Source organism: Dendrobates tinctorius, unplaced genomic scaffold (genome assembly GCF_039654945.1).
Source record: "Dendrobates tinctorius isolate UK_male_01 unplaced genomic scaffold, ASM3965494v1 ptg000005l, whole genome shotgun sequence".
Taxonomy (NCBI): Eukaryota; Metazoa; Chordata; class Amphibia; order Anura; family Dendrobatidae; genus Dendrobates; species Dendrobates tinctorius.
The window spans coordinates 35,606,080-35,630,005 of NW_027361673.1; the positions used below are offsets into that span (position 1 = coordinate 35,606,080).

The 23,926-nt window shown below is 44.2% G+C and overlaps 1 protein-coding gene across 3 annotated transcripts in view; it reads left to right on the forward strand.

Annotated features, from left to right (window-relative positions):
* ACP3 (acid phosphatase 3) overlaps positions 1-23,926 on the forward strand; it is a 196,554-nt gene that overhangs the window by 29,630 nt on the left and 142,998 nt on the right. For all 3 annotated transcript variants that reach the window (XM_073569462.1, XM_073569465.1, XM_073569464.1), the window contains exon 2: positions 9,778-9,873. In XM_073569462.1, coding sequence (XP_073425563.1) covers positions 9,778-9,873 — 96 coding nt within the window. The remainder of the gene's footprint in view (positions 1-9,777; positions 9,874-23,926) is intronic.

A 23,926-nucleotide genomic window follows, 5' to 3' on the forward strand; every position in this document is an offset into this window, starting at 1 on the left:
CAAAGATTCTGGGTATGTGGTCAATTCTTCCTCTAATTCTAAGGAAAGGATCAGCATTTCTCATTCGTTCCCCTGCCTCGCTGCAGGTGGACACTGGGTTTAGAAATGGTGTTCCACTTTAGTACTTGTGAATATGCCTGCAGTCTGGCATTGTAAAATGAGCAATCACCCAAAACCTCCCATTGTTACTTTCCTTACACTCCAACAAAATCACCAAGGAATTTCCATGATCTACCTTTACATCTGGAGAGGGAAACATGTGGCACAGAACCTCTAAAAAGCAAAAACAACAATTTAATTTGTTCTGACAGTTTACAACTGATGGCACAGTTCCCTTTATAATTCCAGTATATAGTGTGCAAAGAATAATCTAGAGCATGAAAATTCTCATATTTTACATGAGGACACCTGAAATACCTGTAGTACATGGTGCAGTGTAGTTCTTCAGGTGTGTGAACATCTACATTTGTATACCTTTATCTATTGCTTCCTTGATGAAGAACTCAGTAACTGAGGATGGTCCTGCAGTTATTAGATCTAGACTCTAATAATATCTAGATTCCCCATACCCCTGGAGCACCATTGTCTCAGCCATGGATTTTACCTATAGTCCTGCAGCAGTAGGAATTATTCCCAGGCTCAGGGCTTGCATCATATCCCTCCCACACAATTGATATTATAATTTGTGGAACTGCACTTTTACCTGTGCTGAGGGCCCAGTGTCTCCACAGGCGCAGACAATGGTTCTCTGTGTCTTACCACTTGGTCCTTTTACCATTATGCAGGCAGCAGAAAGTCCAATAGTCGGTATCTCTTCTGGACGTACTAAGGTTCTAATGGCTCCTGAATCAACAAGAAAAGTGACCTCATGGCTTCACACAAGGAGAGTTACTTCTGGAAATACAGTGTTTTAAATGTATTTCTACTTTAGCCTAATTAAATATTTCCTCTCATTACACCTTTCTTGTACCAAATTTTCACATTTTATGAAACTAAGTTTATCATTAAATACAACCCATCCATCAAGGGACACTCAGGGTCTCCTAGTGGCCCCTTCTTATCTCAAAACCACAAACACATTCCAAAACAATCCTCATGCTCACAGCTTATCTCCCCACCTCAGGACTGTTTGCTCTGGGTGGTGCCTACTCCTAGTGTTTCAAGACTAAAAAGACATTGTCAGGGATCTACAATTTTTACTTTCTATTTGTTATAATATATAAGAGTTAGGCCTATAAGTTACCAATAAGGACACATTGCACACTTGATCTGAAGACTGTTTTCTCTGGGTACCCGATGAAAAAGGACCATATCCGGTTTTATTCCAGGGATACCTTCTTGGCACAATCTTAATAACTTTCCAGCCTTCAGATGAAATGGTCATTAACAATCCTGCCTTACAATGAGGACAAAATCTATATATCTGTGGGCCTACGTCCTGTAAGGATGTTACGTAAAATTCTTATACACAAGAAAAAGACAAACAACAAAATAAGGACTATACACAATATAAACCCTATATATCACTAAATTTCCCTTTATCTGGACAATTAAGCAAGAATTAGGGATCCAAAGAGTTTTAGCAAAATATGATAAATTTTATTACACAATAATTAAAAACAGAGTATCATTGCTAATGCAGGCAGTGACAGGCATAAGTGACACAAAATCGCACCTAAATAAATCAATGCATACATTCAATAGTGAAGAATTTTTTTTCCCACAAAGTGCTTAGTAATGTATCACACCCGTTAATTAAATTAACATATCAACAGGGTGCACATAATAGCAGGGATTAACTGGGATTAGCCAGTCAATATAAGGGCAAAGATTAACCCATTAATCTAAAAGCAGGAGTTAGCACGGTATTATAAATGTAATGGCATGTGTGCAGTAATTAGATACCAATGCGTTAGTCACAGCAACAGTTAACCCACTATTATAAATGTAACAGCATAAATGCGATAAGTAAATTCCACTGCGTTAGTCACAATTGCACAATTAGATAGTTCACATAGTAGCAGGGATTAGCCCGCTAATGTTAATCTATGATTAAGAGTTATCCCAGCAACTAATAGCAGGGATTAGCCCGCTATTGTAAATATCAGAGCAAGGGCTAGCCCGCTGTTATATAGTATATGCAAAGACATGAATGTCATGAACAGTTTTCACAGCGTGAAGAAAGTCTTACTAAATACGTATAAATAAAGTAAGCTTCAAATAATTTAAAGGTGCTGAGATACACTTACATGAAGTAACAAAAGTGCTGCCACTGCCTGCCGCCCCTACGCGCGTTACGCCGTAGCTTCTTCAGGAGGCTTCACTCTGTGAAAACTGTTCATGACATTCATGTCTTTACATATACTATATAACAGCGAGCTAGACCTTGCTCTGATATTTACAATAGCGGGCTAATCCCTGCTATTAGTTGCTGGGATAACTCTTACTCATAGATTAACATTAGCGGGCTAATCCCTGCTACTATGTGAACTATCTAATTGTGCAATTATGACTAACGCAGTGGAATTTACATATCGCAATTATGCTGTTACATTTATAATAGTGGGTTAACTGTTGCTGTGACTAATGCATTGGTATCTAATTACTGCACACATGCTGTTACATTTATAATAATGGGCTAATTTTTGCTCATATATTAGCATGTGTACTATTTAATTATGCTAATGTGACTAATGAAGGAGAATTTACTTATCGCACATATTCTGTTACATTTATAATACCGTGCTAACTCCTGCTTTTAGATTAATGGGTTAATCTTTGCCTTTATATTGACGGGCTAATCCCAGTTAATCCCTGCTATTATGTGCACCCTGTTGATATGTTAATTTAATTAACGGGTGTGAAACATTACTAAGCACTTTGTGGGAAAAAAAATTCTTCACTATTGAATGTATGCATTGATTTATTTAGGTGCGATTTTGTGTCACTTATGCCTGTCACTGCCTGCATTAGCAATGATGCTCTGTTTTTAATTATTGTGTAATAAAATGTATCATGTTTTGCTAAAACTCTTTGGATCCCTAATTCTTGCTTAATTGTCTAGATAAAGGGAAATTTAGTGATATATATTGTGTTTTGAGTTGTGCTACTATTTGTTTCCCATGAGTGGGGGATATTCCTGTATACAATATAAACCCTGGAGCACAATGGATTTCTACCCACTTATAAGAAGTTTGACAAATATCAGTGAAATTCATAAGTCAACAAGAAGATAAAAAAACAATAGCAACAATTCAATTACTGCTACTAATATCCAGGATCTAAATAATCCTCACGGATTACACTATATCCTAGGTATTTACCAGCTTGTATCTCTTTATCTTGCCGCCTCCATCCAATGAAGGCCTGTAAGGCGCGAGTGTGACAACACAATGTAACAAACATGAAAGTCCCCAAGGGCTATGGTCACTGATATGACAGATACATATACTCACAAGGACTTTTGACAACATACAACAGCTTCCACAGTTAGGGACTGGACATACACACGTACACAGAGACATATAAGACAAGAGATTATTAAAGTTCCCTCGCACTCCTAGACCTGAAGTGCTGAGATAAAGTCTAATGACACCGCCTCTTTATATCCAGAGACATTCCCGTTCTTAATATCAGGTATTCAGAGCACCACAGGCGCAGACTCTCCTCAGTGAAACAAGGAGGGTTCAGTCACTCTGTGTTATTAAAAGAAAAACATATAACATAACAACATAGAATATTCTCTATGGGGATCAGGTGGCATGTACCTAGGTGATTTTTACCACTATAATAACCTATGATTTGTCTCCAGTCCACAGATGACTGTTAACCACGCCTACTGGACTCCCTTATACAGTCAGGATTTTATTTCAATCCTTATACATTCACTCAAGATAACATTTAAGGAGTCTCATGTGTAACATAAAACATATATTTATGGCATTTTAGTTCTATAATTTTAAAAGACAGACAAAACAGGACACTTAACAGAAAACAACATTCAACAAAGTACAGAAGACAAAACAGAATACCGGCAAAAATTAATCTTATACTGGGTTCTATTTTAGGTTAATCCAGCGGATTCCTTAATCCGACGAGAATCTCCCTCGATTCTCCCATCTAGATCAATTTAACGTGCACACTGAGTTTTTTATTCCACAGTAGCCTTCTCACACTGGCTTTGTACCCATTCTACAGAATATCTTACAAGAACTAACAAACCCCATTCCTATGGAGCTTAGCAACTTACAGGAGTTATTATAACTCCAATTGCATGTAAACTTCCAACTTACAGGAGCCTCTCACAAACCCCAATTGGAAAAGTCCACAATCACAGTTTCCATTCAATTCCTAGAATAACATTCATACTGGATTAACAAGGTTACAGAATATAATGAAAATTATTAAATGTTCTTACCTGTATTCAGATACAGACGATTCCCAGAGATCCTTAGACTACACGAAATCCGTCACTTTCCCTCAGTCGAGGATAACTGATAATGCCCCTGTTGACGCCTAATGTCAAGGCGGAGGACTTACTTAAGGAGTCCCAGACTCCCCTATGCACGGTTTACAGTACTCCGGTGAGGGAAAGGTGTTGGATTTCCCGGCCAACGCACCAAATGTCAATGGAGTTTTAGTCTTCCAATTAGAAATCGTCCAGACCTGAATAAGTAAGATCCTTTATTTGGTCATGCCGGGCATGGAGAGAGAATGACAGCCACACTAGCTGTGGGCTGTCCTCTGTCTGCCGTCATACATATTCTTAGAGTTTAAATAATACAAGAGGAGGGTGTTGAAACATACTTCGTTTGCAAAAATAGTACATACAATATGCTTAGCTGTTAGCAATCCTTATCTACGTTACCAGAGAAGTAAAGGTATGACATTTATTTTGTACATTAGATAAGGTTTGCAAACCAAGCACTACACCCATGTCTTCATATAACATCAGCTGAAAAGAGTGACTAGGCATAATAATGGCATACATACAATCATGTATATACTGTGTATACATATATTCACACACATATATATATATATATATATATATATACACACATATAGAAGAAAGAACTTTATTACAATTATTATAACACAGTAAAACTTCCTTAACAAACAATTACTCAATAAGAGATAACAGACATACTGTAAGATCTGCCCTTGGGTAAAGGCCCCGTCACACACAGCGAGATCGCTGATTTAGTGACGCCACAGCGATCTCGCCAGCGATATCGCTGTGTGTGACATGTATCAGCGACTGGCCCCCCTGCTGGGTATCACTGATCGCGCTCGAACGTCCTGGGCCGTTTTTTGATTGTTGGTTTCACGCTGGCCAGCGTGCATCGCTGCGTGTGACAGCAAGAGACCAACGATCAACGACGCTGGGAGCTGGTTTCCAATGTAAACAGCGGGTATCTAAGAGCCACACGGCTCTTAGTTACCCGCTGTTTACATTGGAAACCAGCTTGCTCACTGGTCCTGATCGTTGGTGGGTCTGTCTATGTGACAGCTCACCAGCGATCAGCTAACTATGTCCCAGTGATCCCATCCACGTCGGATCGTTGGTGGGATCGCTGGGACATTGATGCATGTAACGGGGCCTTTATCCCCAAAGCCCAGATGGCTTCACATACCTTTACTATCAATCATTTGCTGAGGAGCTAAAGGGGGCTTTACACTTAGCGATATCACTAGCGATACCGCTACATGTGACACTCACCTCTGACCGGCTCCCCCGCTGGATATCGGCCTGGTCCATTTCTCATCATCGGCTTCCTGCTGGCGCTGACGAGCGACTCCATGGATGCGGGCGGAAGACGGTCATCATCGCTGCATCTGACAGGTGAGTATCGACCGCCGAGTATCGCTGCGTCGCTGTCGAGATCTGCCTGTTTGGCAGCTCACTAGCGACCATTTAGCGATGCACCAGCAATCCTGACCGGGTAATATCGGGATCGCTGGTGCATCGCTAAATGTAATGGGGCCTTAACTCCTTATATGACTAGACTGTTTAATTCATTTATGGAAGGCTTACCCTTTCCAAACACCTTATCTAAATCTCCTTACTAAACCATCTCTATTAAATTAGGATTTTAAAATATTTACCCGCCTGATGATTAAGAGACTTAATTATTGGCTACCTCAACTTATCAACTTATCAATAAAGATCAAGTGGGTTTTGTGACTTTTTGTCAGGGTGGGGATAACACTAGGAGGGCGATAGACAGAACCAATAGAAGCAAAAAAACAGGCCCTCTTCTTGAGCTTGGAGACAGAGAAGGCTTTTGATCATCATAATTCCTCTTTTCTATTCGAGACGATGGGGGTATTTAGAGTCTCAGGTGCATTTCTCATAGCTTTAAGGGTTGTCTACAAATCTCCCTCGGCCAATATAAAAGTCTCTACTAATTTCCTTTGGCTGCTATAAAACTTCATTTTTATATTTCCCCTTGTTTTAATGTCTCTATTGGCACAAGATAGAGGTGTCCCCTCGCACCCCTTTTATTTGCAATGTGTGTTGAGCCCTTGGCAGCAAAGATCCAGCAGAACGCTAACATCTCAGGGGTGGAAATTAAAGATAAGATATTTAAAATCTTATTATTCACGGATGATGTCTTATTAACCCTTACTAAATCTCACATAACTCTCCCTAACCTTATGGATACACTAAAGGAAAATGGTCACTTATCGTGGTATAAAACAAACACCTCCAAAACTGAAGCATTACCTCTGAATATTCTCACTAACACCTTAGACCAACCAATAACAAATTATAAATTTTGGTGGAAGATGGAGTCCATTAAATATCTAAGGGTAAACTTACCCTCCTCTTATAATAATCTGTGTATGCTAACAACTTTCCCTATCTATTTAGAGAACTGAAGCGTTTATTGACTAAATGAATGTCTCTCACAATCTCATTAATGGCTTGAATAATGAAATATCTGACCTTTATATAGGATAATAAACTCCCCTCAGATAGACCACCTGAAAAAAAACTATTTGGTTTAGTGGGAGTTTCTCCTTGGGAAAGAGCTGTCACCCTAGTGTTAGCAGTATATATGGGATAAGGTGGCCAAAACTTCTATAGGTACTTTGCATGAAGAGAATCAATACAATATCTTGATCTTTTGGTAGCATACCCCAAAACTCCTACATAAACTTAATGTTAGGAGTGGCAGAAGGCACTAAATAAAAAATATAAATAAAGTGCCTTCGCCGCTCGGGGTCCACCGTGCGGAAGATGGAAAAACCGCAGCTAGTAGATGCAGAGCACTATGGTGGTAATGTGCACAGGGTTTAACTGCACCCTATGTGCACTGAAGCAAGCTCTGTTAAACTCACAGAGCTGCAGGCAAAAGCATACACAAAACACTGAGTCTGTTCAGGGTCACAGAGCCTCAGCGATGCAAACACGGTATTAAGAGTCACAGGAGTAGCCTTAGACAACAGGACTACTCCGTCTAGAACTACCGTTAAGTAAAGTGCGTGGCGTCGCAACAACGGACGCAGAGGTAAGCTGCAACTGCAGCGCGGCAAGAACTGAGCCGCTGGTAAAGTGCTGCAATAAAGCTGGAGCAATGCAGACGCTAGGCTGCTGAGTAAGATGGAGCTAGGCGCGCTAGTGCTACTACTGGCTGGAACCAATCACTCACACAAACGTATTATCAGAGGGAGGGGGTTTCTTAATAAGTCATTTACCAGTCCAAGCATCCATCATGAAACATACAGCAGCAAGTATGAAGAATACTAGCGCATGGCGGAACAGCCATGCGCGCTTTTTATACCAAACGGGACCTTCCGGAAATCTCCAAGGCTCCAAGAGGAGCCAATAGGATTTGACACAGGACCTGAGCACCTGACTCCCGAACTCCAAAGGGAGCTCGTCCCATGAGCATGCTCAGTGAAGGGAACAAAGGACTTAGCCTCTGGAGAGAGTTGCCGCAAGGCACTCTCCTCTGCAATCTCCTCTGCAGCAGATGAAGCGCAGGAGACTGCAGAATGTAAGGGTCTAGATTTCAACATAGGAGAGGTATAAATCTGACTCCTAACACTTAATCCCTAGTTTCCGAATGTCTGCTGGTGATGTGGTGGGTCAAACGGGTCTCAATATCACATGTTTTGGACTTGTTCTGTTGTTCTGGAGTAACTGGATTCTGGGAATCATTGAAAACTTTAATAAAAGAGTTATTTTTGTGGAAATTGGGCTGGATCCTGCAATCTATCTTCTCAAAGTTACTCCTAGGGCATGGATTTCAAACTCAAATACACAGAGGATTAATATTAAAAGCTTGGACAAAGTCGAGGGCCAACCTGGATATTTATTATAGTTAAATTTATTATTGGAATAATATGTTATGTGAGAGAAGTAAAAGCATATGGCACAATTTAAATATATAATAACAAAACCTTGAGTAATACAGAAAACAAAATAAGATGCAAACAAAAGTGTCCCAACACAGTATGAGATCTCCACAGTGAATTCATCCACAGTATCCTCCACGATGATGGGAAAGACCTCATCTAGATTATTATTGCATATATTAACTGCAGCTAGGTGATTGATTGCTCTCCAGGAGAAAGAGTCCAATCCACCTTCCTATCAGGACTTGTTAAACAGAATCTCTGACATAAGCAGAATGGAATATTTGACGGCTTTACAAGGGTTGATCATTTTGAATCCATTTGGGCTCCCTGGGATTAAACTTAATAATTAAGATTTCTTCCCTTATTGATCCCTCCTTTCCTTTTCCTCAGAGTGTGTGAGTATTCTGTCTTTTGTCTGTCAATTGTTATAGAGGAAACTCTCTTTAGATTAGGTGGATAGGGTCTGGATTATTCTGGCTCCATGGATAACCCTTATATGAGGATTGAAGAGACCTTCAATTTTACGATTGTTGATTGATTCACCAATATGCAATATGTTTAGGGGCCATTAGAAGCTCGTAGGGTACTTAAGATAAGCTTTTTGTACTCTTTCCACCAATCTACTTTTTTCATAATATGTGATTGCATTGTGCTAATGATGATTGTTAAACTTTATAAATCTCAAATAAAAACTACAGTTATAAGAAATCGATCAAAGTATTGATAGTAATGAAAAAGGGGCTGACTGTGACAAAAGATTCTTTTTATTTTTTTAAACCATGCATAGTCCATGGTTGTGTCAGGTATTTCAGCTCAACTCTATTCAATAAGGCCAGACACAACCCGTTTGCAAACTGCTGCTATTTTAGGGAGGAAAAAGAGAAGAAAAATTATACTAATTTAATATTCAAGTAATTTTATTTTTTCTATTTTAGGTAATAACTAAGTAGGTTGTTTTCACACTCTATGGTTTTTGGAAAAGCACCGATATGGTTTTCGATTCAGTTTTTGGGGCCAAAGCCAGAAGTGCATTCAGGAGGAAGGAGAAGTGTAACTTCTTACCATTCCCTTGGAAGCTACTTCTGGCTTCTGGCTGCTGCAATTAAAATAAATAAATACATAAAAACAATCATAAAGCGCTTCGAGTTGGAAAAAAAAATGTTAAATGCAGTCTCAAGTACAAAAGGGTCCTAATCCCTTTGCATTGGCTAACCAGGTTGCTATTAGCAAATAGCAAGGTGAAGTTGATGGTTCACTAATGTTGTCTAATTACTGTATTCTAGGTGACAATATTCTAATTGCTGCTCCATCTGTTAACGTATTCTCTTAACTAGAAATCCCCCATTAATACATTAACTCATCATTGGAATTATTCTATATGTTTAATCATTACATATTATTTCACAGGTCTTCCGTCATGGTGACAGAAGTCCAATTGAGGCATATCCTAAGGACAAATATCAAGAAGACTCTTGGCCTGATGGCTTTGGGCAACTCACTGAGGTATAATAAACTACTTTACTCATTTTAAGTTGCAATATTTTTGAACATAAATTAAAAATTGAAAATGAAATAAACATTTCTAAGACATGGAACTGAAAAGTTTTCTATCCATATTTCAATAACATGCGACATTACAGCCTAAAGTCTCATTTAGACATTAATTTTCAGCATATGTGTTCTCTCTGTTTTTAATAGATAGAACCCATACCAAAAATTGTCTAGGAAGCTGTTATTTTTCATGATATACAAAAACTTGGCACACACTTGTGGATTCTGATGCAGAAAAGTGATTGATTTTAATAAAGTACAGTACATACATACAGACGTTTCGGTCTATGACCTTCATCAGTGTACTGTGGGCATGAAACATAAAATGAATACAAAAAAACAAAAATAAACATGGATGCAAAGAAAGTATATACAAAACTGGGTTGCTAGAACAGAATCGATCATAAACATGTGCAGAGACATCAAATTCATTAATGCACATATGTGTAAGGTGTATATAATTAGAGGGAATAATGGTGGAAACCAAGGTCTACTGAGTAAGAGAGACACATACCGTGAGGCTGTACTGTGAGCTCAAATATAACTGGGCATAGATCTAGAAATCCTATAAGGAAAAGGTATTATTATAGGACTCAAAGTGCACTGGGTGGTGGGAGTATGACATACCCAGATTACATACCGATAAGTGAGGAGGCACAGGAGGCCGTCTCTCTGCAGGAGAGACCATAATGAGCTACTGAAAAAAGTCCCATGTCAAAATATGATGTAAATAAGGAAAGTATCCATGAGGGCTTACCGTTGCTTGAGTATAGCAAATGGACGCGGTATCCGCCGCGAATCAATGGCGCTACATTGTTGGGGAGCGTCAGGGTTTATATCCCTGAAAAATGTGGAGGCTGAGTGAAGGAGCGCAAACCGGAAGTGCGCAACCGGAAGTGAGCCGGCGTGCGCTCCACTAACATCATCGTGCGCTCCAGGCACTGGAATATGACAGGGAGGGGGCGTGGATAAGGAACGCCAGTGTGTATGTATGAATACTGATGAGTGGGATGGATTGAGAGGAGGTGCAAGGTGGTGACTAGGTTACCACAGTAACCGCTAGAACGTAGTTACAGGAAGTGCCAGGGAATAAGGCAGAGAAAGTTCAGTGCTCTGGTGACGGTGATTTCAAGAAAATTCACAATTGTTGGTTCTGAAATAGAGATGGAAACAGATTAGTATGCGTTATGCAAATTTGAAATACATAGTATGTTATGCCATTAAACAAAGTCATCATATAGATCACGCTGCCTCATATCCCAATAATAATACCGTATGTTAGCTCATAGATTGCAAATATAGCTATGACGGAAGAAAGGATTGTATATCATAGTCCTTATTTAACCCCTTGGGCGCCAAGGTATTGAGCTCATGAATCCAGTAGGCCTCTCTTCTTTTTAATATATTAATCCGGTTGCCGCCCCTGCGTGACAGATGAATTTGTTCTATAACTTGGAACTTCAGTTGTGCAATAGTGTGTCCAGCAATGATAAAATGATGAGGAACCGGAAGGAGCATATTTTTGCATCTGATGGTTGATTTATGTTTAGATATCCGATCCCTTATATGCTGTGTGGTTTCCCCCACATATAGTAAGCCACATGGGCATTTTATGATATATATCACAAAGGAGCTGTCACAGGTATAATACTCTCTAATGTCATATTTTCTGCCTGTGTGGGGGTGATGAAAGGTGTTTCCTTTCTGAATATTATTGCAGTGTGTGCACTGAAGGCAAGGGAAGGTACCAAATTTGGGATTTTTAAGAAAGTGTTGTTGATTAGAGGGACGAAAACACTGAAGGACTTTACAAAGGTCTTTCAGCTTCGACCACTGCACACCTGTCAACTCCATGTCTGCTCTCAAAGTGCCTGGCCGTGTATCCTCCCACAAATGCATTATGGCCTGCCTCTGCTCGCACAGCCGCTCCACCATGTGCAGGGTGGAGTTCCACCTTGTTGCAATGTCGATAATGAGGCGGTGGTTGGGAAGGTGGAGCAATCGCTGCAGCTTCTGCATACGAACGGAGTGTACAGGCGACCGGCGGATGTGCGCGCACAGTCTTCGCACCTTCTGGAGCAGGGCTGTTAACTCCGGATAATTTTTGAGGAAGCACTGTACCACCAGGTTCAAGGTGTGAGCCAAGCAAGGTATGTGGCTGAGTTTTGAAAGGGCTATGGCTGCCACAAAATTACGGCCGTTATCACTAACTACCTTGCCTGCCTCAAGATGTACACTGCCCAGCCATGACTCAGTTTGTCGCTTCAAGTACTCGGCCAGCACCTCGGCGGTGTGTCTGTCGCCCAAACACATTATCTGCAACACAGCCTGCTGACGCTTTCCACTAGCTGCTCGATAGGGGGACACATCGTGTGCAACAGTGGCAGCTGCAGATGGAGTGCTCGTACGACTGCGCTCTGTGGACGAGCTTTCGCTTCTGGAGGAGGAGGAGGAGGAGGAGGGTCGAACGCCTACAGCCAACTGTTTCCTATACCGTGGGCTAGGCAGCACTGTCCCACCACCGCTGTCCCCTGTGGACCCTGCATCCACCACATTAACCCAGTGCGCAGTGATGGACACGTAACGGCCCTGGCCATGCCGACTGGACCATGCATCAGTTGTGAGGTGCACCTTTCCGCTCACTGACTGCTTGAGTGCATGGACAATGCGGTCTTTCACATGATGGTGGAGGGCTGGGATGGCTTTGCGAGAGAAGAAGTGGCGACTGGGAAGGTCATAGCGTGGTACTGCATAGGCCATGAGTTCGCGGAAAGCTGTGCTTTCCACCAACCGAAAGGGCATCATCTCAAACAAGATTAGTTTGGCAATGTGGGCATTCAAACCCAGTGTACGCGGATGAGAGACTGAGTACTTTCTTGACCTACTCATAGTGTCTGGGAGGGTGAGCTGGACTTGAGAGCTGCATATGGTGGAAGTAGCGGTGGACAGGGCGGACTGAGAGAGGGTTGATGATGGTGATGGAGTTGGTGTTCTTTCTGATGGCCTAGAATCAGTCTTTCGTTGATATAACAGTGGGATTCCCTGACTGCTGTGGTCTTGCAACGACACCTCAACATTTGCTGCTGTGCTAACCGGTGGGCTTACAGTGGGGGAAACAATGTAGCGTTGCTGACTACCTTCGTTGTGATCAGTTGCACATGTGGCACTTGAGGTTTGGTATTGTGTCCACGCTTGCAAGTGCATGCTGGTTAAAGGTCTAAGCATGCAACTGGTATTCAAATTTTTCAGATTTTTCCCTCGGCTAAAGGTCTTTGCGCACTTCTTACAGATAACCTTGGCCTGATCATGAGGATTTTGGTCAAAAAAGTGCCACACTGCACTCTTCCTACTTTGGCAGACATTTTGCGGCCTAGCACGCTGTGATCTTTTGACCCTCTGGACAAGATGTCCAGCAACTCTTTTGATGTTTGGAACCTGTCTTTGGAGTGCTCCGGGCCTGCCAGATAACAGCTGTTGCGATGCCAATGTCTGCTGTGGATGCTCCTCATCTGAGCTATTGGAAGCAGCACCCTCTTCCCCCAATGGATGCCAATCTGGGTCAACAACTGGGTCATCCATCACCTCCTCTTCTATGTCATGTGCACCTTCCTCTGTGTCACCGTGTATGGTGGTATAGTGTGCGGGAAGGGGCACCTGAGTCTCATCAGGGTCAGAATCTGGCTCTGTACACTGCGAGGACAATGTAGTGCTCTGAGTGAATGTACCAGCAGAATCATCCATCAGCGGCTGTGCATCAGTGCACTCCATGTCAGATTCATCTTGGCCTGGGTAATTCACCATTTCACTTGATAATCCAGGCATGGTATGTGAAAACAGCTCCATGGAGTAATCAGTAGTATGGCCTGCGTCATCCTTCAATCTTGGTTGGGGTGAAGGACACAAGGAAAGGTGTGGTTCATGAACATGAGCCTCCAATGACGACTCAGTGCTTTTACTTTTTACAACTGAAGAAGAGGAGGCGATAGAGCTGGAGGCTGAGTCAGCAATGTAAGATAAAACTTTTTCCTGATGCTCTGGCTTTAAAAGCGGTTTGCCAACTCCTAGAAAACTAAGCGTTCGAGGCCTTATGTAGCCAGACGATGAGGCAGGGTCAGCACCTCCTGCATTCGGTCCTATTTTGCTCTTGCCACTACCATCAGATCCACCACCAACACCATCATTACCAGCTGCCAACCCCCGCCCAATTCCACGGCCTCTTCCACCAGCCTTCCTCATTTTTGGTAGAAATGTAGACAAAATCCAACAAACTATATAGTAATGTAAAACAAGGTACAAGGTGTCTATAGGACAGGGGAGATTTTGAATTTCTGCAGACACTTGTGGACACTGGACACTTTTGGATTGTGTGAGGCCCACTGATATCTGAGCGCTATGTGACAGGCTCGATGGCACAGCTGTGACCAAAGTGACTAGAGGATAAGGGAGATTTTGAATCTCTGCACACACTTTTGGACACTGGATGGACACTTTTGGATTGTGTGAGGCCCACTGATATCTGAGCACTATGTGACAGGCTCGATGGCACAGCTGTGACCAAAGTGACTAGAGGATAAGGGAGATTTTGAATCTCTGCACACACTTTTGGACACTGGACACTTTTGGATTGTGTGAGGCCCACTGATATCTGAGCGCTATGTGACAGGCTCGATGGCACAGCTGTGACCAAAGTCACTAGAGGATAAGGGAGATTTTGAATCTCTGCACACACTTTTGGACACTGGATGGACACTTTTGGATTGTGTGAGGCCCACTGATATCTGAGCGTTATGTGACAGGCTCGATGGCACAGCTGTGACCAAAGTGACTAGAGGATAAGGGAGATTTTGAATCTCTGCACACACTTTTGGACACTGGACACTTTTGGATTGTGTGAGGCCCACTGATATCTGAGCGCTATGTGACAGGCTCGATGGCACAGCTGTGACCAAAGTAACTAGAGGATAAGGGAGATTTTGAATCTCTGCACACACTTTTGGACACTGGATGGACACTTTTGGATTGTGTGAGGCCCACTGATATCTGAGCGCTATGTGACAGGCTCGATGGCACAGCTGTGACCAAAGTGACTAGAGGATAAGGGAGATTTTGAATCTCTGCACACACTTTTGGACACTGGACACTTTTGGATTGTGTGAGGCCCACTGATATCTGAGCGCTATGTGACAGGCTCGATGGCACAGCTGTGACCAAAGTGACTAGAGGATAAGGGAGATTTTGAATCTCTGCACACACTTTTGGACACTGGATGGACACTTTTGGATTGTGTGAGGCCCACTGATATCTGAGCGCTATGTGACAGGCTCGATGGCACAGCTGTGACCAAAGTGACTAGAGGATAAGGGAGATTTTGAATCTCTGCACACACTTTTGGACACTGGACACTTTTGGATTGTGTGAGGCCCACTGATATCTGAGCGCTATGTGACAGGCTCGATGGCACAGCTGTGACCAAAGTGACTAGAGGATAAGGGAGATTTTGAATATCTGCACACACTTTTGGACACTGGATGGACACTTTTGGATTGTGAGAGGCCCACTGATATCTGAGCGCTATGTGACAGGCTCGATGGCACAGCTGTGACCAAAGTGACTAGAGGATAAGGGAGATTTTGAATCTCTGCACACACTTTTGGACACTGGACACTTTTGGATTGTGTGAGGCCCACTGATATCTGAGCGCTATGTGACAGGCTCGATGGCACAGCTGTGACCAAAGTGACTAGAGGATAAGGGAGATTTTGAATCTCTGCACACACTTTTGGACACTGGACACTTTTGGATTGTGTGAGGCCCAATGAATATCTGAGCGCTATGTGACAGGCTCGATGGCACAGCTGTGACAAAAGTGACTAGAGGATAAGGGAGATTGGATTGCTTTTAAAAAAGCAGTTTGCGGAGCAGTGGGTAAACAGCAATGCAGGAATGTCAGGAAGCCTTAGAAGGCAGCCCAACAACCAACACCACTGATACACCACTATATAGCCTCCCCTTGCACTGCACACACAGTGACTGGTGTGTTGTGCAGGCCAAATCGCTAGCAGCAGAAGCAGTTTTTTTGTCTTCTTCCCTGCCTAATGCTCTCCCTACAGAATCAGCAGCAACCTCTCCCTATACTAAGATCGGCAGAAGTAAGATGGCGGTCGGCGTGCACGCCCTTTTATACCCCCTGTGACGCCCACCAAAGCAAGCCAATCACTTGCATGCCCTTCTGAAAGATGGTGGTGACCCGTGCCTATGTCATCACGTTGCCCACAGTGTCCGTGGATCCTGATTGGCTGAAAAAGAGCGCAAAACAAACTTTTGAAACGCGACTTTGGCGCGTAAGTCGCCGACCTCGTGGCCGACCTCATCCTAGGGTCGGGTTTCGTTTCATGAAACCCGACTTTGCCAAAAGTCGGCGACTTTTGAATTTTTTCGACCTGTTTCGCTCAACTCTACTGGTAAGATGAAAGCTGTGATATGATAGAAAATGTGACTAGGGTGTAGCTCTTAGGCCACATACAGTACATATGTTTATTATTTGGTCAGTATTTTACCTCAGTATTTGTAAGCCAAAACCAGGAGTGGGTGATTAATACAGAAGTGGTGACGTGTTTCTATTCTACTTTTCCTCCGATTGTTCCACTCCTGGTTTACAGATACTGATGTAAAATACTGCTAAAATACTGAAGGTGTGAATGTGGTCTTACTTTGAAGACTATAACGTAACGTAGCGAAAACTGCACGTGGCATCACTGCAAGAGATCTATACATGTTTTGCCAGGTTCCCTTACATCTTAGTACTATTATTAAACCGCAGATTCCTGAACCCCATCAATATGCCACTTTTGATTCTGCTGAACATAAGCTACACCCCTTTTGTAGATCCAGGACTAGATTCCAACAAATTGCATCTGAGAAAATTCATTGTCAATCTTGAAGAAAAAGGAAAGTAAAGGGTGCTCCATTGTGTAATGATTCTACAAATAGGTGTAATTGAAGAAGGGGATATGAAATGTTCTTAACTTGGAGAAAATAACAGGCATAACTCTGTTTTAAAGCATCTGTAAGGCGAGGTTCACACATTGAATCTTTTGTGAGGTTTTTTTACCTTAGTATTTGTAAGACAAAACCAGAAGTGGGAAAAAAATGCAGAAGTGGTGACGTGCTTCTATTATACTTTTGTTTTGATAGTTCTACTTTTGGTTTTGGCTTACATATACTGAGGTAAAAAGCTCACCAAATACTTAAAGTGTGCATGTGGCTTTAGATCTTAGCTACTGCCCGTCATCATCACTTTCTGCAATCTTCACAATGTGTGGCGCCCCTGAGGGTCCAGTCGCCACAGAGGTACTGCACCTCACCCAGAGGTGTGGTACCCCACAACCACAGTGCATCCGACCAGACTCCAACACCCACACCCCACACACATTGATAGTGTAGCAGAGCACTGAAATAGCACAAAAAGAGGACTTAAAAAATCCTCCAATAATAGAAGAAAACAGCAAAAAAGCAGCAAGGTTTACCCATCCAGGCCTCCAGACAAATGCACTATCAGGATGCAGTGGACCCATATAATTAAGATGGCAACACAGGTGCAAGAATACCGATGAAACAACCGCTCACAGCCTACCAATACATGGAGGGGGCGGTTGCCTGGTATGTTAATGCAGGGGTCCCCAACCGCCGGTCCGCGGCCCAGCACCGGGCCGCTGCAGTGCCCTTGCCGGTCCGCGGACACAAGATGAGCCAGGGGCGGTCAGTGACGTAGCGGGGGCTGGGGCGGCGCGTGGCAACTCTTAGACTGCCCTCATGTGTAGCGGCGGCCAGGGAGCGATCCAAGCAGCTCCGCTGCCTGCAAGAGGGAATAGCAGGAGCGGAGCTGCAAGGACCCGTCCAGCTTCCTGCCCGCCGCCCGCGCTTCCTGTCTCTGACTGACACAGAGAGGAGCGCGGCCGCTGCTGTGTCAGAGCGAGGAAGCGCAGGCGATGCTGCGGACAGGTGAGAGAAGAGAGGTGGTGTCTGTGTGTCTGTCTGTCTGTCTGTCTGTCTGTGTTTGTGTAGGTGGAGCCTGGCCCTGAAGGAGATGGGGACATGAGGAGAAGACCGTGATGGGGAGAGAAGGCCATGAGGGGGTAATGGGAGAAGGCCATGATGGGAGTGATGGAGAGACGGCAGTGATGGGGTGAAGGCAATGATGGAGAGACAGCAGTGATGGGGTGAAGGCAATGATGGAGAGACAGCAGTGATAGGGTGAAGGCAATGATGGAGAGACAGCAGTGATGGGGGTGAAGGCAATGATGGAGATACAGCAGTGATGGGGGTGAAGGCAATGATGGAGAGACAGCAGTGATGGGGGTGAAGGCAATGATGGAGAGACAGCAGTGATGGGGGTGAAGGCAATGATGGAGAGACAGCAGTGATGGGGGTGAAGGCAATGATGGAGAGACAGCAGTGATGGGGGTGAAGGCAATGATGGAGAGACAGCAGTGATGGGGGTGAAGGCAATGATGGAGAGACAGCAGTGATGGGGTGAAGGCAATGATGGAGAGAAGGGAGTGATGGGGTGAAGGCAATGATGGAGAGACAGCAGTGATGGGGTGAAGGCAATGATGGAGAGACAGCAGTGATGGGGTGAAGGCAATGATGGAGAGACAGCAGTGATGGGGTGAAGGCAATGATGGAGAGTCAGCAGTGATGGGGTGAAGGCAATGATGGAGAGACAGCAGTGATGAGGTGAAGGCAATGATGGAGAGACAGCAGTGATGGGGTGAAGGCAATGATGGGGAGAAGGGAGTGATGGGGTGAAGGCAATGATGGGGAGAAGGGAGTGATGGGGTGAAGGCAATGATGGAGAGACAGCAGTGATGGGGTGAAGGCAATGATGGCGAGACAGCAGTGATGGGGTGAAGGCAATGATGGAGAGACAGCAGTGATGGGGGTGAAGGCAATGATGGAGAGACAGCAGTGATGGGGGTGAAGGCAATGATGGAGAGACAGCAGTGATGGGGTGAAGGCAATGATGGAGAGAAGGGAGTGATGGGGTGAAGGCAATGATGGAGAGACAGCAGTGATGGGGTGAAGGCAATGATGGAGAGACAGCAGTGATGGGGTGAAGGCAATGATGGAGAGACAGCAGTGATGGGGTGAAGGCAATGATGGAGAGTCAGCAGTGATGGGGTGAAGGCAATGATGGAGAGACAGCAGTGATGAGGTGAAGGCAATGATGGAGAGACAGCAGTGATGGGGTGAAAGCAATGATGGGGAGAAGGGAGTGATGGGGTGAAGGCAATGATGGGGAGAAGGGAGTGATGGGGTGAAGGCAATGATGGAGAGACAGCAGTGATGGGGTGAAGGCAATGATGGAGAGACAGCAGTGCTGGGGTGAAGGCAATGATGGAGAGACAGCAGTGCTGGGGTGAAGGCAATGATGGAGAGACAGCAGTGCTGGGGTGAAGGCAAAGATGGAGAGACGGCAGTGATGGGGTGAAGGCAATGATGGAGAGACGGCAGTGATGGGGTGAAGGCAATGATGGGGAGAAGGGAGTGATGGGGTGAAGGCAATGATGGGAAGAAGGGGGTGATGGAGCACTCAATCAAAACCTATGGTGAGCTGAATCACATTATAAATGTTATTTAATTATAAGTATGCACTGCTACACTACAACCGCGTCCATAGCCCCGCCCCCTTATGACCAAAGCCCCGCCCCTGCCACACCTCCATCCCCACCCTGCCGGGCCATGGAAGAATGGTCTTGCTTGAAACCGGTCCCTGGTGCAAAAAAGGTTGGGGACCACTGTGTTAATGCACAACAAAAAACTTGTCTGCGGCACTGTTCACACTATGGCAATGCACAGCATCCAGGCCAGCCTAGTAGTGACACCCTTCTATTAGCTCAGGTGGGCTGCCCAGCGCTATCAAAATGCATACCATGTGAACGGACATCGCAGTTTACAAGACCAAATGGGCCCAACTGCACCCTGAATAAAAAGTGCAAAAAACACATAAAAAAATGTGGAGTATTAGCTGATATTTTGGCCAAAATACATGAGGTTACGGGCTCATGTATGCATTTTTCTTCTATTATTGGAGGATTTTTAAGTCCTCTTTTTGTGCTATTTCAGTGCTAGGATTTAGTATTAGGGACCCGTAAACGTGGAGACCTTTGGCGCAGGTTACGGGCTCACGTATTTTGGCCAAAATATCAGCTAATACTCCACATTTTTTAATGTGTTTTTTGCACTTTTTATTCAGGGTGCAGTGGGGGCAATGTGGGGACTCACTATGTAGGAGGGCATGTGGGGGCTCACACTATGTAGGATGCTATGTGGGGACTCAAACTGTATATAAGCTGCTCTCTGGGGCTCATACTTTACATAGGAGGCTATATGGGGGCTCAGTGTATATAGGAGGCTATGTGTGGGCTGACACTGTACACAGAGGCTATTTGAGGCTTATACTGCATATAAGAGGGTATGTGGTGCTCATACTGTATGTAGGAGGCTATGTGGGGGCTCATAATGTATGTAGGAGGCTATGTAGCAGCTCATATTGTATATAGAGAGCCTATGTGGGGGCTCATACTGTATATAGGGACTGTGTGTGGGCTCTTACAGTATATAGGGGCTATGTACAGGCTCATAAGGTATATAAGGGGAGGATGTCAATATACTTAATTCTGCTCAATTTTAAGTGATATGTAAAAGGCTGGGTGGTGGAACCACTGTGCCAGGATTCAAGGAATGCATGGAGGGGCGTAACTAGGAGCCTCACGTAATCCGACCTCTGACACAGCAGCATATGATACCATGATCCAAGGAGAGACGAAGGAGGTGAACCAGGTGCTACACCAGGACTGACCTTGGGTAGATAAATATAACAAATTCACGGCACTCCTGGGATAGGTAGGGTCCAATTCAGGCAATATATAATAGAAGAAACTTGGAACTCAAATGTGTAGCTGAACGATATATATATAATGTTAGGAATGGCGGAACGCACTAAATAAAAATAATAATAAAGTGCGTTCGCTGCTCGGTGTCCACCGTGCAGTAGGTGTTACAACTGCTGCTGAGCAATGGCAGACGAGCAATATGGCAATATAATGCGCACAGGTTCAACTTCACCTGAAGTGCGCAGAGCGGGCTCTGTTCACACACAGAGGCGCTGCAACAAAAACAGGAGCAGGAACTAAGACAGAGGGGCTGTGTCCGCCTAGACCTACCGTGTGTGCGGTGTCGCTACTGCGAACGCCAAGAAGAGCTGCAACTGCAGCGCGGCGCAGGACACTGCCGCTGGACGACACAGCTACAAAGCAGGCGCTATGTCGGACGCTAGCGCAGAGGTGCGGTGTGCACAGTGGCCTAAGGCTTGCCACAGATTGGCGCAGACTACTGAACTAATTCCCTAACCACATGTGTAATATCAGAGGGATGGGGTTTCATAATAAGTCAGTCACCAGAATCATACATCCGTCACCATTCACACATAGCAGTATAGTCTATACTAGCGCATGGCGGAACGGCCATGAGCGCTTTTTATAGCAGCCGGGACCTTCCGGAAGCTTCCAGATCTCTGAAATAAACCAATGAGATCTGGAGCAGGACCTGAGCACATGACTCCCGATCTCCAATGGGAAACCGTCTCATGAGCATGCTCAGTAGGAGGACAGAGGGACTTAGCCTCTGGAGAGATTTGCTGCAAGGCAATCTCTTCTGCGGTAGATAAATAGCAAGAGACCACAGAATGTAAGGGTCTGGATTCCTGCAGAGCAGACGCAGGAACTTGACTCCTGACTGTGATGTATCACTGTCATTTAGTTAGGGGATTCTCGCTAGGCAGCGAACAAATCACTTCCGGCATGGGTTTTCCATCAACTCAAAACATAGCCCTTGCGGTTTATTCACCATCATAGAGCCGCAGCAGCACTATGCAGTTCATATCCGTAGCATAATCCAAAGCAATCAACATAAAGTTCATAACATCTGCATAGCGTCCATTATAGTGCTCCACTCTGATTATCAATATCCAGTACGCAGGCTTTCTTAGCCTCACAATTATCTCACCCACGTCAGGGCTCCTCATGCGGCTTCAGCATCCCGCACACGTTTATCCCCTCCAGGGAACTCTCAGGCACACATCACCATTGCTCACAGCGTCCATACATGCTGTCAAGCAGGAAGCTCCATCTCTGCAGGACCTTCCACACTGGACCAACCAGGTCCCAGCATTCACCCCTTATGACTCACCCTGGCCACATTATATTGTTCATAGCCACGCCCACTGGGTCACATGACTCTGGCCTCATCACAGGTCCTTCAGGCATTTTCACACTCTTTACAACTGTGCTTTAAACACATCCCCTGGGTGGGTTTGTAGGTAACCAGGCCCCCCAACTCTTGTCAGGACTCTGGACACTTTTGCTATGTTCTGGAATTTTGCCCTTCTCCAAGATGGTGGTCTGGCCTTCATGTGTTCCTGTCTGCTGCCTTTAAGACTCCACCCCAGTCATTAATCAATGCTGGAGTATTCTGCCTGTGTTCCTTTGAGTACTGGGTTGTTCTGGCTTCACAGCTGCTGTAGCTTGCTGAGGTTGTTCCATTCGTGGTTGCTTCAAGAGACTATACTGCACACCTCTGCTGCTGCCCGCTCCACAGCCGCTGGCTGTCTCCGCTGCTCTGCTGTCCCGTTACCTGCTGCCACCTGATCGGTGAGACTTACTGTTTGCTCCGTCCTAAAGAATCTACCGTGTGCTTGCTACTTGTGGTTCTGCGATTCCGGCTGACTCAGCGGCCCTGCCGTGCCCTAACCGGACCAGGGTTAGGGTACCCACTGGATAGACTTTTTGAGAACTATACCGTACTGATAACGGCATCTGTTTCCATAGTGGCCGGTTATAACGTTCTGGACTTTGTTTTTAAACTATGCTCCAAGCATTCGATACTTTGAAAGGCGTATACCCTGCAACTGGCCGCTGACCCCTAGCAGCAGTTTATTGACTTTTGTGTTTGCCTTGTTCACACTGTGCACGCATGGTTTTGCTGTGTTCTTATATAAACTCGATTCACTTAACTCTGGACTCTGCTGTGATTGTGCTTCTTGCCAAGAAACCCCTGTAGTATCCACTATAGTCGTTACAACTCTCTAGTTACCTGGAGACTTCTCCCTCTCATATTAAATCAGTATCTCAGCAAAGACCTTGCTGATCACACATACATAAGTCTCCATCTCAAAGCCACCCACTTTGAGATACCTAACGGCCATTCAATATTCTGCCATTCATCCTTTCTCCTGGGACCTCCACACAGCGCCCTCTAGTGGATGCAGTGGTGACTACGCCACATAACATATATATATATATATATATATATATATATATATATTACAGTATATAATCTTAATTGAATAGCAGTCAATAAAAGTGACAGGGATACTTGTAGAGGTTTCGGTCCAATATGACCATCATCATACAAGTGAGTAATATAGAGTTTAGTGATATCACCACTGAATAGGTGGAAAGCAAAAAAAAAAGCCTGTTTTACACCGTGGTAGAGGAGGAAACTTGAGCATTGAAGCAGCAAACAGAGAAATAGTGTTGTCCGCGATTAGCGGAAGTGACGTCAATGGTTGCTAGGCAGAGAGTTGTATTGGACAAGAAGCGTCGTGAGTCTCCATGTGAGCAACATGCATTCTAGGAAGGCGGAAGTGTGCGTTCGAAATACTGTGTGTTCCACAGAGAGGAACTGTGCGCTCCACCAGGTGATGTATGGATACTAGTGTATCACAATGGTAACTCAGAGAGAGATAATCTTGAAGCCATAAGTGGAATTTGGTACTATGTCTGGGTCTGGAAAGGGAAAGAACATGATCAGACATCATATATGCAGATCTAATGAAGCACATACATACAGTTATGTTGCATAGGATACGGAACAGAAGTATATTGACCAATGAGAAAGCAAAAGGAACATGATATATGAGATTATGGGGATATCTATATGAAAG